The sequence below is a fragment of the Rhincodon typus genome, chromosome 27, assembly GCF_021869965.1.
Source record: "Rhincodon typus isolate 14 chromosome 27, sRhiTyp1.1, whole genome shotgun sequence".
Taxonomy (NCBI): Eukaryota; Metazoa; Chordata; class Chondrichthyes; order Orectolobiformes; family Rhincodontidae; genus Rhincodon; species Rhincodon typus.
Window position 1 is genome coordinate 6,250,681 of NC_063358.1, and position 16,469 is coordinate 6,267,149.

The 16,469-nt window shown below is 40.9% G+C and overlaps 1 protein-coding gene across 3 annotated transcripts in view; it reads right to left on the minus strand.

The window, feature by feature from the left end:
* si:dkey-34d22.1 (discoidin, CUB and LCCL domain-containing protein 1) overlaps positions 1-16,469 on the minus strand; it is a 127,603-nt gene that overhangs the window by 66,501 nt on the left and 44,633 nt on the right. For all 3 annotated transcript variants that reach the window (XM_048613159.1, XM_048613158.1, XM_048613160.1), the window contains one exon: positions 1,837-1,974. In XM_048613159.1, coding sequence (XP_048469116.1) covers positions 1,837-1,974 — 138 coding nt within the window. The remainder of the gene's footprint in view (positions 1-1,836; positions 1,975-16,469) is intronic.

Sequence of the window (16,469 nt, forward strand, 5' to 3'; positions counted from 1 at the left end):
CCTTGTTATCTCAGATTCTCCAGCATCTGCAGTTCCTATTACCACTGAAGCCCAGTTTCCACATGGATTCCTGAGGACTAGGCCTAGCTAATAGTAACCTCAGAGAATCGTTTACCTAGCTAGTTGGTTATAAATGTACCAGTGAATGGTACCTAATGCATCCATCTCTCCTGACCTTTCAAAATCCCTCCCTGCATTTCTGATTTTCACTCCAGGGATTAGAGTGTGGGCTGGATTGGGAGTCAGGCTAAGCAACCCGGAAAAAGCCCAAAAGCTGTTAGCGCCTGAGGCAGGCTGGATGAAAGCCTACCTTGAAGATCCAGCACTGGGCTCAAAGTTTAACAATGAAGGTGAAAAAAAAATCAAACAACTACTCACTCCTGCCTACCCCACACACTCTCCATGCCCCATCCATGTCACACTATGCCCTTCTACCATCCCCGTAGCCCCTTATACTCCACTGCAGCCCTATGCCCATTTACCCACTCAAAGGCCTTTTATACCCTCTCTGCCACCCTATGCCCATCTACCCAACCCATTAGCCCGTCATAGCCCCAGCGTGGCTTATGCCACACAATGTAGTTCCCATGCCATCTCACTTTCTGATGTCCAACAACCTTTAGCTTTCCCTCCCATTTAGTATCCACCATCTATGACTGTATGTGCAAACCTCTGGAGGCATGCTGACAGTGTCTATTGTTGACGTATTGAAAAAAATCAATAACAAAAAAGATTCAATACATTGAAATTCCCTCAACTAATCCTTAATGATAACAAATATTTTACTGCAATGCTTAATCCTGAAGTGCTTAAGTCCATAGATCAACAAACTTTTTTTTATTCATTTTGTGGGATGTGGGCATCACCAGCTGGCCAGCATTTATTGCCTCTCCCTAGTTGCCCTTGAGAAGGTGGTGGTCTGCTGCCTTCTTGAACCGCTGACGTCTACCTGCTGTGGGATGACCCACAATGCCACTTTTCCATTCAATAAGCAGTTGGAACCTCTTTAAAACAAAACTTCTTAGGAATGATATGATTAGCAACAATAATTTGCTTTTTTGCAAACAGTGCTGAAATATGACAGGATGGAGAGCACTTTGGTTTCTGGTCATCAGTTGGGTACAAGAAACCTGTGAGGAAGAGCTACCCAGCTGATCTCTCCCATTTCTGAAAATAAAATATTTTTGATAAGTTCAAGGTGGAACTTATTTGTTCTTCACAGAGTGATTGGAGGAAATTATCAATATTGTACTTTCTGAGCAAGTTGTGTCTGCAGATATTCCAGAGAAAACTGTGCATGACTAGTGACATAATTGCACATGCCAGAACAACAGAGTGCAGGTCCTGGAACATTCTATGCTTTAGCCTTTTGCCTTTAAGAATAATGCAGTGCTTTTTTTTCAGAGAGCCAACCTTTGCAGAGAAATTAGATTTTGTTTTTCTTGGTTTTTATTTTTCTTTTCCTTAGGCATGTGTTTGTGCATTTTTGAGTATGGGTTGCAAATTTGTTTTGGGGATATTTAAACGGATAAGCATTTATACTTCTATATTACTGACTGTGTATGTTACCAATTGTTGTATCTCTGTTGAATAAGCATTGTTTTAGTAATAAACCCACAATTCTGTTTCTTAAGAAACATAGTTGATTGACCTCTTAAATTTAAAACCTTCCATAGATAAGGTTTCTATGTGGCCCATTTTGGGAAGTGAGAAAAATACTTTTATTTTACGTTGTGCCCCATGAAGTAATAGGACTGGAGGAAGTATGCACCCCTCCAGCCTCAGCAGAAACATTATCAATACCGTCAAATGTATTGCAGATAAAAGGATACTGACCTGGATGATCAGTAGTGGCATAGGAGAGCATAAATCCTCTTCCTGATATATGAGTGATGCTCCTGAACTCCACAGTCACCACACTGGATGCTAACTGTATTTGTGAAGGGATCTCATTCATGTTGCCACAATAAGGACCTGCCAAAATAATTTGTAGAAAATCTATTACTGTGTCACGTAAAGCAGCAACATCACTGCACTCAAATAGGACTGAAAGGCAGAAAATTAAACAGAATATTAAAGTACTTCCACTGTTCACTGTTGAAGACTTCACTTATTAGCTTCCCTTCACTTTTTTGTTCTCCCCACCCTCTCATGAACACTATATAGCTTTTGTTCGTGTTCCATTGTGCAGATCTGCTTGTCCTGTACGAGCCTGATCAATTGAATGCTCTTCTTAAGTGAAGCTAAATGATCATTCCCATCCGTGCATGTCATCAAAGTCAGAACCTTATTGAGATTACATTCACCTTTATGACTTGGGCCATGAAGTATCACCTGGTTGGAACACAGGAGGAAACGTAGCAGAAAGGAATGGCCTACAGAATCCACCTAATGTTCGTTTTGAGTAATGAAGTGAATTTGGATGACAACAGTACTATGTATGTAATCCTCTCAAACTGATTTTTCATTCCCTGTCCTTCATTTCTGTAGCGCTTTGCACAACCACCAGACATCTCAAGAGCTTTCCAGCCAACTGGAAAGACTGAACTGGAAGCGCTGATGTAATGTATGGAAAGTGGCAGCCCATTTCTGAAGAGCAAGCTCCCACAAACAGGAACATGACAATGACAAAATAATCTGTTTTTGGGATTATGATTCTGGAATAAATATTGGCTCAGGACATGCAGGATAACTCCCCTTTCCTTCTGAATATAAACTATAGAAACATAGAATATAGGAGCAAGAGCAGGCCTTTCAGCCCTTCAACCCTGCTCTTCCATTCAAGATGATCACTGCTGATCATCCCACTCAGTCCCCTGTTCCCGCTTTCTCCCCATACCCTTTAATCCCTTTAGCCCCAAAATTATACCTAACTCCTTCTTGAAAAAATTAAATGCTTTGGCCTAAGCCGCTCTCTGTGCAGAGAATTCCACAGGCTCCTCACTGTCTGGGTGAAGACAATTCTCCTCATCTTAGTGCTAAATGGCCTAAATGTATCCTTAATCCATGACCCATTTCTGAAGAAGGGTCCCGACCTGAATCGTCAGCTTTCCTGCTCCTCTGATGCTGCCTGGCCTGCTGTGTTCCTCCAGCTCCACACTGTGTTATCTCTTACACCAACACAATGATGACTTTGACAAAGAGTTGACACTGTAATTAGGGCAATACCCTCATATAAAAATATCTGAAATATTAATATGGCGAAGCAGAAATGACTGGAGGATAGAGTGGTCCAGTAACTACACTCCATATGAGACAGTGCCTTTGGAAGGAGTGAGGGTGGTGGTGAGGTTGCTGGGATGGCGGATAAACAGAGAACATACAGTAAAAAAGTAAAATTGTTACTGCTGACTGAATTTAGAACTATTTGAACTGTGCTGATGTGCAACCTTCCGCTCAAAGTATAAAACTAATCTCAACAAATTGGAAATTAGAGATTCAAGTCCAATTGACCTGTTTGCATACAGACAGTCAGAACAGATCAGGGAATCAAGAAGGCTAATGGAACATTGGCCCTTATTCCAAGGGGGTTGGAACATAAAAGCAGAGAAATCTTACTGAAATTGTACAAGGTGTTGGTAAGACCACATTTGGAGTACTATCGGCATTTTATTGAAGGAAACACAATATTTCATTGGAGGCGGTTCGGAGAAGGTTCACTCAGATGATCCCTGGTGTGGAGGGATTGTCTTAGGAGCAAAAATTAAACACTTTGGGACTCTACTGATTGGAGTTTAGAAGAATGACACATGATCATATTGAAACATCAAGGATTCTTAGGGGACTTGACAGGGTAAATGCTGAGAGGATGTTTCCCTTTATGGGAAACTCTAGGACCAGAGAGTATAGTCTCAGAATAAAGAGGCACTAATTTAAGACTGAGATGAGGAGGAATTTCTTCTCTCAGAAGAAGAGAGTCTTTAGAACTTCTTGTCACAGAGAGCTGTGGGGGGAGAGTTCTTCTGTATATTTAAGGCTGGGATGGATAGATTCTTGATCAGTTGGGGAATCAAGCATTTCAGGGGAAGGGCAGGAAAGTGGATGAGAAGAATGTCAGATCAGTCATATTCCTATTGAATAATGGAGCGGGCTCGAAGGGCCAAGTGACCTATTCCTGTTCTTACTTCTTGTGATCTTATGGTCTTAGATCCTGGTACTAGAACAAATAACAAACAGGTTTAATTAATATCAGACTAATTTTGCAGGTTGCATAGAATCATGGTTGAAATGTTTCCATTCAATGTACATTGCAAAATTCATAAAAGTTTGGAATTTAGAAACTTTGGTTTACAGGATTACTTTTATTCTAACTGCCTGCTTCAGTCACTTTAGGAGAAGCAAAGTATGGCAAACTAGGAATTTAAATGACCTATATAAACACAATAACTTGAAAAGCTCAAATAAGACTGATGCAAAGTTGATTAACGGCTTTCTATTTTTCCATGTGAAACATTAAGTAATCCCTGTTCTGTGACCCGTGCATTTATGATGAATTTTAACATGGTTCTTTATTTCACTTTTCTTTCACATACATGCATAATTCAATCTCGAGGCTGAACTCTCAATGAAAGCAAATGTGTGAATTATACAAATGCAAAAACAACATTATTGAGTATAGTGAACAATTTGCTGTATAAAGTTAGTATTACTGCGATGGTTTTGCAGCTGGTGCGTGGGTAGATGTAATTTGTGTGACCTTTCTTAACTGTTAGCTTTAGAGCTTAGAAGGCTGAAATGAATACTGAACACATTTCTGCCAGTAAAATGAAAAACCTGGATTGCTAAGTCCTATATTAAACAAAGAAGTGAAAACAAACTTGCACTTATGTCATGCCTTTCATGATTTTAGGATGGTCCAATCTGTCTGTTTCATTTTTATGCATTCATGGAATGTGGGTGTCACTGGCTAGGGCAGCATTTATTGCCCTTTCCTAATTGCCTTGCTACACTATTTCTCTATTTAAGATTCAATCATATTGCTATGGGCCTAATTGACACGTGGGCCACAGTCTATGGATGGCTGATTTCCTACCTTAATGGACATTAGTGAATCAGATGAGTTTTTACAACTGTACAGTGATCTATGCATCAGAAACATTGATCAAGCTTTTTACTTGTCCATGGGATGAGGATGTTAATGGCTAGGCCAGCATTTACAGCCCATCCCTAATCATCCAGAGTGGGTGAAGAGTCAACCAATTTGCTGTGGGTTTGGAGTCACATCTAGTCCAGGCCAGTTAAGCTTGGCAGATTTTCTTCCTCAAGGAGACTAATGAGCCAGATGACTTTTTACAAAAATCAACAGTGGTTGCCACTGGGCTAGCTTTTAATTCTAGGTTCAAACCCATATCCCCACAATATTAGTCTGAGGTTCAAGGCCTCAAGTCTAGTGACATTACCATTATATCACAGCCTTCCTCAGAGTAATGTGAAGTACTTTTGAAGTGTAGTATTTGTAAGGTTCCATTGTCCAGAAAGGACCAGAGACATCTCTCTCCATTAGAGAGAGACAATTGGCTATGTATAGCCTGGGGGATATCACTCCACAAGTGTGGGATAAGGTGAGGAGTGAGGACTTCTGTGAACGAGTCAATATGGTGCAAATATTATATTTGGACTGTAGACTAAAATAGAAGAAGATACTGTTTTAAACTGCTTAAGTAGACTTTTTTTAATTCATTCACAGGGTGAGGGCATCGCTGGCTAGACAGCATTTACTGCCTACGCCTAATTGCCCAGAGGGCAGTTAAGAGTCAACCACATTATTGTGGGTCTGGAGTCATATTTGGGCCAGACCAGGTAAGGTCAGTTTCCCTCCCTAAAGGACATTAGTGAACAATGTGACAATCGGCAATGGATTCACCCTCATCGTTAGACTCTTAAATCCAGATTTTTATTGAATTCTGGGTCCCCAGAAATTGGAACCCCAGGACAATACTCTGTATTAACAGTCTAGAAATAATACCACTGGTCCATCACCTTCCCTTTGCAGCTTTAAAAACAAGTTGCTGAAACACATAATGAACTTAATCGCCAATATGGCCTTATTCAAGCAGCGAGGGAGAATTCAAGACAGGATGGTACTGCTTGTTTGTGTGCTGGGCAATTTTACCCAGAGCCAGTCCTTCAATTGTATTTTTCAAATTAAACCAATTGTTGTGGGCTCAGGAGGGCTTAGCATAGTGACAATCACTTCATTGGTTTCTGGGCAGGTAGTTACCTCCATAGGGTGCAGATAACTCAGCAAAATATTTAGCCTGTGAAGAGAAAGCATCCATTTCTCTCTTCTTATTGTGCGGAAAAGTAAAAGAAAATCCTGAGTACCTAGCTACATTCCCTCACTTTTCTTTGTAAGTTGTTCTGTCTGCACATCTCTTATTGATAAGAAAAGGAGAAGAAAACACTTTCAAACACAGTGAAAGCTCAAAGCGTCAACCAGTGAGCGAAAGGCTGAGAAATCGTGTAACCACAACTTAGTATCATTTGGAAAGAACTGGAAAATGTTGAAAGGAGACCAAAAGAAAGCAACTCATCATTGACTGTGTTCCAGACTGGTGCCAGATCTGTGCTACTCTGAGTTTTATTTTTCTTTCCCCACCCACAGGATTTGTGTCTTCTCTTCTTCCTTTGCGTGTCTACTCGTATGTGTATGGGAATTTTAAAAAGGGATAAAGTTTAAATTATTGAGTTATAAGTTAGCAATTCATAATTCTTTCTTGCCATCAGTCAAAAATAGCTTGATTATAATAAATAGTCATTCACTTGTTAATGAAAATAAAACTGGCATGCATAGTCTTTAAGCCTGTATGAGTTAGTTCAGTAAAATTGGGCATTTCACTAGTTTTCAACAACTCTGGGAATACCGGGCCTTGGATTCTAGCATTCTACTGTTGTGAGTTGTGACAATCGAGATTGAACCTGGGCTATTCAGTTTGTTCTGGACTACACTAGAGTCATCTAACCAACAGAACCAGCACACACTTTTTGTCTGGAGTGTGAAGGTCAAACTTACCACCAATTATGAATTCACCATGAAACAGTAACAACTTCAAGCAGATTCTTCACATGTTGTTGAACAGACCAGATCAACGACATGGAAAAACCAACTGAGAGGAACTGCCATCTTCAATCAAATATATCAAGAAATGGCTTCACTCAAAATTCTGGACTCGTCCTCAACTTGCTCCTTTCAAGTTTTAATTTAAAAATGAGGAAATGAGACCCCTGCATTTTCCACCACATCCCACACTCTGCAGGTTCCAATGCTGTCACACAGCATTATTCCACCCCCTGCCCCAATCTCCTGGAAATTGGCTTGGCTGGGCTTAAGGTGAGAGGTCACTGCAGGCTTGGCCTCTACCATGGTCATTCCAGCCCAGGTGCTGTCAGAAAATGCCATAAACCTGGTCGTCGCTTCCAAACTGCTCACTTTTTGGAAAGCTGCATGGATTGTCTCAGTGCCACCCTTGGTTCTAAGACGGTAACGAGTAATATTGGATGTAAGAATAAAACTGAACTTGAGTTCACAACAGCTATCCTGCAACTGCTGGGTGTATTAACCTGCAAATCCTTTTAACACACATTGATGGCAGGCGTTAAGAGCAGGAGAGACTGTTGGCCATGTGATGTAAAGATATTCTGGGGCCTCCACCATTACTACCTATAGTTCTGGACTGCAACATGCGTGCAAATTGTGCCGCCAGAATCTGTACCGAAGTATCTGGAAGAGATACTTTCTGGTGGCGGTAACATTTCCTCCATTCATTCAAATCATCTGGATGTGTGTTGAAATTGTAATATAATCTCTGGTTTCAGAGGGACTGTGTGGACAAGTAATTTCAATGTTTCTAACTTTCCAAACTCGCCATTTGAAATAGTAACATATAATACATAGGTTTTGCCACAGAAAATATGTCACTGGCAAGGCGAAGTCTGTGTACATGTCCTGCGATAATCTTATCTAACACAGCTTTGATTTGATATATTAGCCTTCCATGCTCATTACCAGACTCTGGCAACAGACCAAGACTATAGCACCATTCATTTTATGAAGAGTACTGTATGAGCTGCATCAGCTGTTACACTAAGCAAAGAAATAAAACACAATAAGAATTCATAAATCGTCAAGTTTAATTCCACCCAAGGCTATTTAACCCCTCATGCTTGAGTTGACTCTTTATTTGCGCCCACTTTTCTGCACAGTACATTCAATGTTCAAATGTTTCCCTTGTCAGATATTTATACAACTTCTCCTTAGCCATTGAGTTAGAAATGTGTTGTTATTCTGGATGCAAATGGGGGAAAATGACACGCTCCGAAATTGTAAGGCCTGAGAATGGCTCTAGATTGGACCTAGGCCATATCATGAAAATTTGGTGAGCTGCAGGTGCTGGTTATGAGTTTTACAGGAAGCTTCCAGTGAGTACTATAGGAGGAGGCAATCGTTACTTCACTCACTTTATTTCTGTAATGTCTAAAATCTTGTACCTAGAGAAGCTGTGCTTAGGTATTTTCGTATCTAAGTCGGTGATATAATTGGCGACGTATAAACTTTTCACTACATTCATTCAGTATATGTGACAATTAAGACTATTCTATTCTATTACAAAGCACAGGGAGCTTTGAAAAAGAATCTATCACTTAAAGCAAAAGCTACTTTTGGAGGTAGGCCATGACTCAGACTGCCAGAGAATGGGGCACATCAGCCTTATTTAATCCTAGACTGATTTCCTTGAGGCAATTTTTCGTACCTCTTCGATCAAGCTTATGGAAATCTGTCCAAAATCTCCTCCTATGCCTTGGCGTAATGTTTTACTGTTAAAAATTCGTGAAGTGCCATGGGATATTTCAATATGGTAAAGCCACTTTACAAACTCAACTGGTCATTTTTGAATTTAAACTAAACTTGACATCCTTGATTTCCATGCATTACCAAGCCTACAGTTGTATACCATTCAACTCTCAGAAAAATCAATAAACATATTTCCTACTAAATGAAGTAAATAAGTATACTCATTCATGAAAGAACAGATTCAATACCTATTTTGTGCGGTTGCCAGAAATACCTTAGAAATTGTACAATTCAGTTTTAGTTTGGAAGGAAATTGAGTCCAAAATTGGGCCTCAATAGATCCATTTTATGTCTTGAATATGAGTGTGATGAAGTCCAATTTGTTCCCTGTTAGACAGATCCATCTGCCATCATTTCTGGGAGAGCAATCCAGATCTTAGAGATCTTCTACATCAGAAATAAATATCAGAATCTCTTCCTTTTTTTTCTTTTTCATGAATGAAAACACCAAAACAAAGAAACAGCCAAGGATACACATCATTTGCACTCCATATTCTACCTTGTATCAATTCTTGAAAGTTAAAAGCCATTGAGCAGCGAATGATAATTTACCAGTTTGGATATTCAGCATCTGATTTACCATATTCATTGTATTATTCACCTTGTGTAAAACACAATTAGTAATTCTACCTTTCATGAATGAGTATACTTGTTTACTTCAATTAGTAAGGAATTTATTGATTTAATTTTTCTGAGAGTTGAATGGCATACAACTATAGGCTTGGTTGGAACATTGCTAGCTAATAATATGCCCTAGGAAAACTGCTGACACCGTTATCTTTTATTCACTCATGGGACATAGATCATAGAATTCCTACAGTGTGGAAGTAGGCTATTCAGCCAATCAGGTCCATACAGCCTGTCTGAAGAGCATCCCACCCAGACCCACTACCCTACCCTATCCCTGTAACCCTGCATTTCTCATTGGCTCATCCACCTAGCCTGCACATCCAAAGACACCATGGGCAATTTAGCATGGCCAATTCATCTATCAATTCATTTAATGCCCATCACTAGTTGCCCTTCAGAAGATGGTGGTGAGCTACCATCTTGAACCATTCCAATTCTTGTGCTATAGGTAGACCCACAATCCTGTTAGGGAGGGAATTCCAGGATTTTCACCCAGTCGCACTAAAGGAACAGCAATATATTTCCAAGACAAGCTGGTGAGTGGCTTGAAGTGGAAATTGCAGGGAGTAGTGTTCCCATTGATAAAATTTGAAATTTCAGTGAAAACATTATACAGTTTGCTCAGCTAAGTTCCTGATCTCTGGAATATGATATAAAATTGAGAAGAATAGGCTCATATTCCCTGGAGTTTAGAAGAATGGAAGGTGATCTTATTAATTTTGTGATGACCAATGGGTGCTGAGAGATTGTTTCCTTGACTGAAGAGCCTAGAACTAAGAGCCACATTTTCAGGATAAGGGGTGGGATAGACCATTTAGGACCATGATGAAGAGAAATATCTTCTCATAGGATTTGTCAATCTTTGGAATTGCCCACCCCAGACAGCTGTGTACCCTTGGTTTTGGGTCAATTCAAAGCTAAGATAGATTGATTATTGGGAATGATGGGTTATAAGGATAGAACAAGAAAGTGGAGATTTTATGGAAGATACAACATGATCTGGATGAGAGCTGGGGCAGGTTCTTCTGTACCTTATATTCTTAATTATTCTTCGGAAGTGAATAAAAGATGAAGGCATCTACATCCACAATGTCTACAAAATTTGAACTTTGACAAGATGAGGAAGAAAAGTCATTTTATAAAATGATTTTATAAAACTAAATTGAGAAACTCTGAAAATATACTGCCTCCCATGGATCAGGCACAAGATAATTGCAGGGTTCATTATCCTTAAAAGCAATTAATAGTTTCTTATGAACCTGAGATCAGAAACGGATGAAGGGGTTTATAAGTGGTTAAATTCTTCAAATAAAATGCTGAAGTAGTCTTTTCCTAATTCATCAGTTTCATGAAAAAAGGAGCAATCAAACTGTCACAATTTATGAGAGATATTCAGAGCCACTAGATTATCAACAATCATTGATAATGATTGCTAAGTATTTAACTTGGGCTGCATGAGGTAAACAGATAGTTAAACCAAAGCAGCGTCACAAGCCAGACAAAGCCCCATATAAAAGTATTTAGTCTGTAGAGTATTGCATCCAGATGCTGACATACAACTTGCAGACACCAGATGCAATGACTGAGTCAGTCTGAAATACTTTGCACAATGTGACACATACTAAATATAACAATATTTTTCGGTGTGCAGACATGATTAACACCATCAACCGAAAAGGTCAGAAAGGAAACAAACATTTATACAAAAAGGCTTGCAGAAAGCTCCTTTATCAGCTTAATAGTCACCTTGCTTTTGTAAAAACAGTTGAGTATGTAAATATGTTGGGCCTTTCTTGTAAACGGGCAATGACTGGAGGAAAACGTTAACTCATTCATGGGCCACAGAAGTTGAAACTGAACAATGGCTTTAAAAATTATTCCTTTAGTGAATGGTATAAGGTAAGAAAGGGCATCTGGAGTATGCTATATGGCACCTGGAGCTTAAGATCAATGTGATCTTCAGCCCCAACTCTGTCCAATCCCCTCATCCCTTGATTCTCCTTCATCTCCATCACAGCCTCTCATCAACTCATTGACTCAGCGGCTTTGGAGGTGGAAAATTCCAATAATTTACAACCCACTGAGTAATGAAGTCTCAGTCCTAAGTGGCTGACCCCCTTAGGCCAAGGTTACAGCAGAATTTTGCCAGCTCCCTGATATGGGAACGGAGGCGGTTGGGCTGGTAAAGTGCCAGGGAGTTATGTTATGGTGGGATGTTTCCCAGTGAGGGGAACAGTATTGGCTTGGCTACCCGCCCAATGGAAGACGACTGCCAGTTTGAACAGTCAAAGGTCCAGTGATTTTCCCACGTTGTTTGCAGGGTCAATGGAGGCACCTTATGTATGAAGTGCTCCTAGAAGCTTCAAGAAGAGGGAAGAAGGTGTGTGTATGTGGTTGGATGGGGGGTGGGGGAGCGGGGTTCATTGCAGATAGAAGCTTTTTGGCCAGGGAGGGGCTAGCTTGCAGCAAGTCACTCACAAACTGACTTTGGAGGGGCTTTCCTTCCATTATCTGGGGCTTGTCTGCTTGGTCCAGTTACATGTTTGTAAAGCTCAATTTTCTGAGGGTCCTCCATTTTGAAATGCCATCACTCTTTCAGCAGAGACCACTGCAGTGAGGCTCCATGCCTATCCTTTGATTGGTCTAACATAGAAGGCCTATTTGTTATCCTTCATTAGCTGCCTTGCCCACCTCCCGTTTCCATTCGCCACCTTTTAGCAATGTAATGGAGCAAGTCCAGCTCTTGCCTAAGTGGAAACCACATGCACAACACGAACATCACCATTGAATCATAGAGTCATAGAGTCACACAGCATGGAAACAGACCCTTCAGTCTAACTCATCTATGCCGACCAGATATCCTAAACTAATCGAATCACATTTGCCAGCATTTGGTCCATATCCCTCTAAACCCTTCCTATTCATATACCCATCCAAATGCCCTTTAAATGTTGTAATTTTAACTGCCTCCACCACATCTTCTGGTAGCTCATTCCATGCACGTACCACCTTCTGTGTGAAAAAGCTGCCCTTTGGCCCTTTTTAAATCTTACTCCTCTCACCTTAAATCTACGCCATCTAGTGTTGGACTCCCCCACCCCGGGGAAAAGACCTTGGCTATTCACCCTATCCAGGTCCCTCCTGATTTTATAAACCTCTATAAGGTCACCCCTCAGCCTCTGACACTCCAGGGAAAATAGCCCCAGCCTACTCAGCCTCTCCCTACAGCAGAAACCTTCCAACCCTGGCAACATCCTTGTGAATCTTTTCTGAACTCTTCAAGTTTCACCACAATCTTCCTATAGCAGGGAGACCAGAAATGCATGCAGTACTACAAAAGTGGCTAAACCAATGGCCTGTACAGCTGTAATATGACCTCCCAACTCCTACACTCAATGCACTGACCAATAAAAGCAAGCATACCAAACACCTTCTCCACTACTCCATCTACTTGCAACTCCACTTTCAAAGAACTGTGAACTTGCACTCCAAGGTCTCTTTGTACAGCAACACTCCCCAGGACCTTACCATTAAGTGTATAAGTCCTGCCCTGATTTGCCTTTCCCAAATGCAGCACCTCACATTTATTTTTCATAAAATCTTGTTCATGAGACAAGATCTCGCTGCTTCCGAGGAAAGTGCATCTCAGCTACACTCTGAGGATTAGATAGATCTCTATGAAGTTGTTTGGCATGGAACGGACTTTCCTTCCAAGGTGGGAGTGGGGTTTAAAGGAAGCTGAACAGTACAGCTCTCTGTTAAATACAGCTCCAAATCCAATAATGGTGAAACCACTTCTTCAGAATCTTTCTGCTGCATGTTTCTTGTAGTACAAGTCATTCACCATCCTAACTGGGAAATATATCATCGTTCCGTCACTGTTGCTGGGTCAAAATCCTGGAATTCCCTCCCTAAAAGGCATTGTGGCTCTACCTACAGCATGCAGACTGCAGCAGTTCAAGAAGGCAGCTCACAACCACCTTCCAAAGGGCAACTAGACATGGACAATAAATTCTGGGCACTAAATACCACGTCTCATGACTGACTTTAAAAAAAAAAGAACATTAGCAGTTGGTGGCTGCTCTTTTGTTACAATAAATGGAAGGGTTTAAACAAATTACATTGTGGGGTTATGTTATGAGGGCCTTTCTGTCAAGGACATTGTAAAGATTTTTTTTGGTTTCATTATTTCTTCATATATCCCACTAGGAAGAAATGATCTCTTACTTGGTGAAATGATGTAACAACAAATTCTGGACAGACATGACACTTGAAAAATAAATCTCAAAAGCTTGTCTGTTTTTCCTGGCTGTGGTGCTGTTCATTATGTGCATAAAACCCAAAAGGTATAGCAGAATCTTGGAAAAGCTGAACTTTGGAATAAGCAAGGAAAAGTTGCAAACTTTCATCAACTTTCATTAATTCAATAAATATCAGAAAAGCTCCAGATTATTACTGACCCCTTTTGGAATGTGCCTGAGGAGCTGTTCAGCGCACTAACTCTGGGTCAGTCTGGCTGGGTTTTTCTGCTCAAATCAGTCTCTCTCTCTCCCTTAACCCCTGATGGCAGTAATTCTTTGGCAGGACTCACTTTCAGGGGAGGACAATTCAATTGTAGTTTCAGCTCTGATGTTTTCCAATCTGCAACAATGCAGAACCCTTGTAACTATGCTTAATACAGCAGGGGTTGCTGTATAGTCAAGGGGATTGGGTTCCCAATTAATCCAGCCTAGCTCTGACACCCTCAGTATAAAAGGAGTGCAGACCCTTACTGACAGCCAAAGAGCCAGCAGCCTTGGAGACAGTGTACATACAGAATCCCACAGCTCAGATAATCCAGGCTGGTATCTCAAGGTGCAGGGTGCAGTATTGGCTTAATGCATAAGATAAAACACTTACTACTGTTTGTAACACTCCAAGTGGAGAGAGGGAACGTAGAAAGAGGTATTACAGAGGTAGTGTAAGATGATGATCAGGGAGCACTCAGTGGTCAATGAGTCTGTAAGTGACTGTACATATATAGCAGATTATAACAGTTAAGTCAATTGTATTTAAACAAAATTTGAATCCACATTCCATCTACGTCAAAGCAAATTAAGAGGCATTGTGGCAGCATACTTGATGCAAATTGGTGACAATTTTCAACTGTTGTGCATAAAACAACTGAAACTATTGCGTCCATCTGGACTGTACAGAGTAGCATTTAGAATGGTACAAGCATGACTGGAATAGTGGAATATGCGCACAGTTAGATTCCTGGCATCACGTCTGTATATAATGGGAGCTTCTTTTTAATAAGGATTACAAATGTAACCACAATTAATTTGAGTTAAGTTACCTTTAAATGCTTAATAAGTATTCAGTTCTAGATACATTGCTGTTTTGTCTTCAACTGCATGATTTCAAACTAATTATTTCTAAAAATACTCTGCATAATGAGATCTCCCTATATTTATTTCGAAATGAGACAAACACCTGCTTTTTAAAATAATTCACTCATGGGATGTGGACATCACTGGCTAGGCCAGCAACGACTGTCCTGAGAAAGATGACGGTGAGCTACCTGCTTGATCCACTGCAGTCATTAGGAGTGTAGGGGCACCCACATCGTGGTTACATTGAGAGTTTGACAAACAATGGTGAAGGAACAACAAAATATTTCCAAGTCAAGATGGAACTTTCAAATGGTGCTTCTATGCCTCTGCTGCCCTTGTCCCTCCTGGTGGTAGAGGGGGTGGGTTTGAATAAGGTGCATCCGTGAGTTGCTGCAGTACATCTTGTACTCATTGCCATCATGTGGGCCGGTGGTGATAGAAGTGAATACTTAAGGTGGTGAATGGGGTGTCAGTCAAGCAGGATGCTTGGTCCCAGATGGTGTTGAGGTTTTTGAGTGTTGCTGTAGTTCCAGTCGTCCATGCAGTTGGAGAATACTCCACATACTCCAACTTTTTCCTTGTAGACAGGCTTTGGGGCATGAGTTACTGGATGCAGAATTTTACATTTTATTTGTCCATGAGATTTGGGGGTCACTGACCATGCCAGGATTAATTACCCAAGTTCAATTGCCTTGGAAGAAATCGAGGTAAGCTGCCTTCTTAAATCTCCAAAGTCCACAGGGAGTATGGTTGCCAAAAGTATTGTTAGGATGGGAATTCCAGGAGTTTGAACCAACAACTTTGAGGGAATGGTGATGGTTCTGTTAGGGTCTTCTTTTGGGCAGAAATGTTGGCATCAACTCATTCTTGTAACACTAGTCTATGGAGCTTCTCAGTACTAAATGATAAAGGAGTAGCTGTGATAAATCTCTGGCAGAAGAGACAGGTAGTTGAGTAACAATAACTGGTTTATTATGTAGTAGTAAAGAACAGATTGCATTAATATGTAACAGATTATCCACATTAGCATTTGGTGAAAGATGTTGTTACTTCCTAAAATGTACTAGACTAGACCTTAACTACGTTTGTAGAGTGACTGTGGCCTGAAGTCTAACAAACCAGCAACTGCAAACAGAGTAGCTGCTCTCAGAGGTTTATTTATGATGGATAGTGGATTAACATGGAGTGTTCAGTATTAACACTTTCAGACCAACTGCCTTGTACAACTGGGGCAGGGGTAATTGTGGTAGGTAGGGTGAGCAGACAAGGGCAAAATAATCCTGGCGGGTGATTGAGCGGGGCAGGTTGACCAATTTCCCACAGGTCAGTAAAACCAGTGAAGCTTGGCTGACATTAGTGAAAAATGGAAATCAAGTCACAATAGGGTCACCCTAAACATTTTTCCCTAAATGTGATCCTGCTTCTGACAGTGAAGCAGCACGGTGGCTCAGTGGTTAGCACTGCTGCCTCACAGTGCCAGGGACCCGGGTTTGATTCCACCCTCGGGCGACTGTCTGTGTGGAGCTTGCACATTCTCCCCGTGTCAGCGTGGGTTCCCTCTGGGTGCTCCGGTTTCCTCCCACAGTCCAAAGATGGGCAGGCTAGGTGGATTG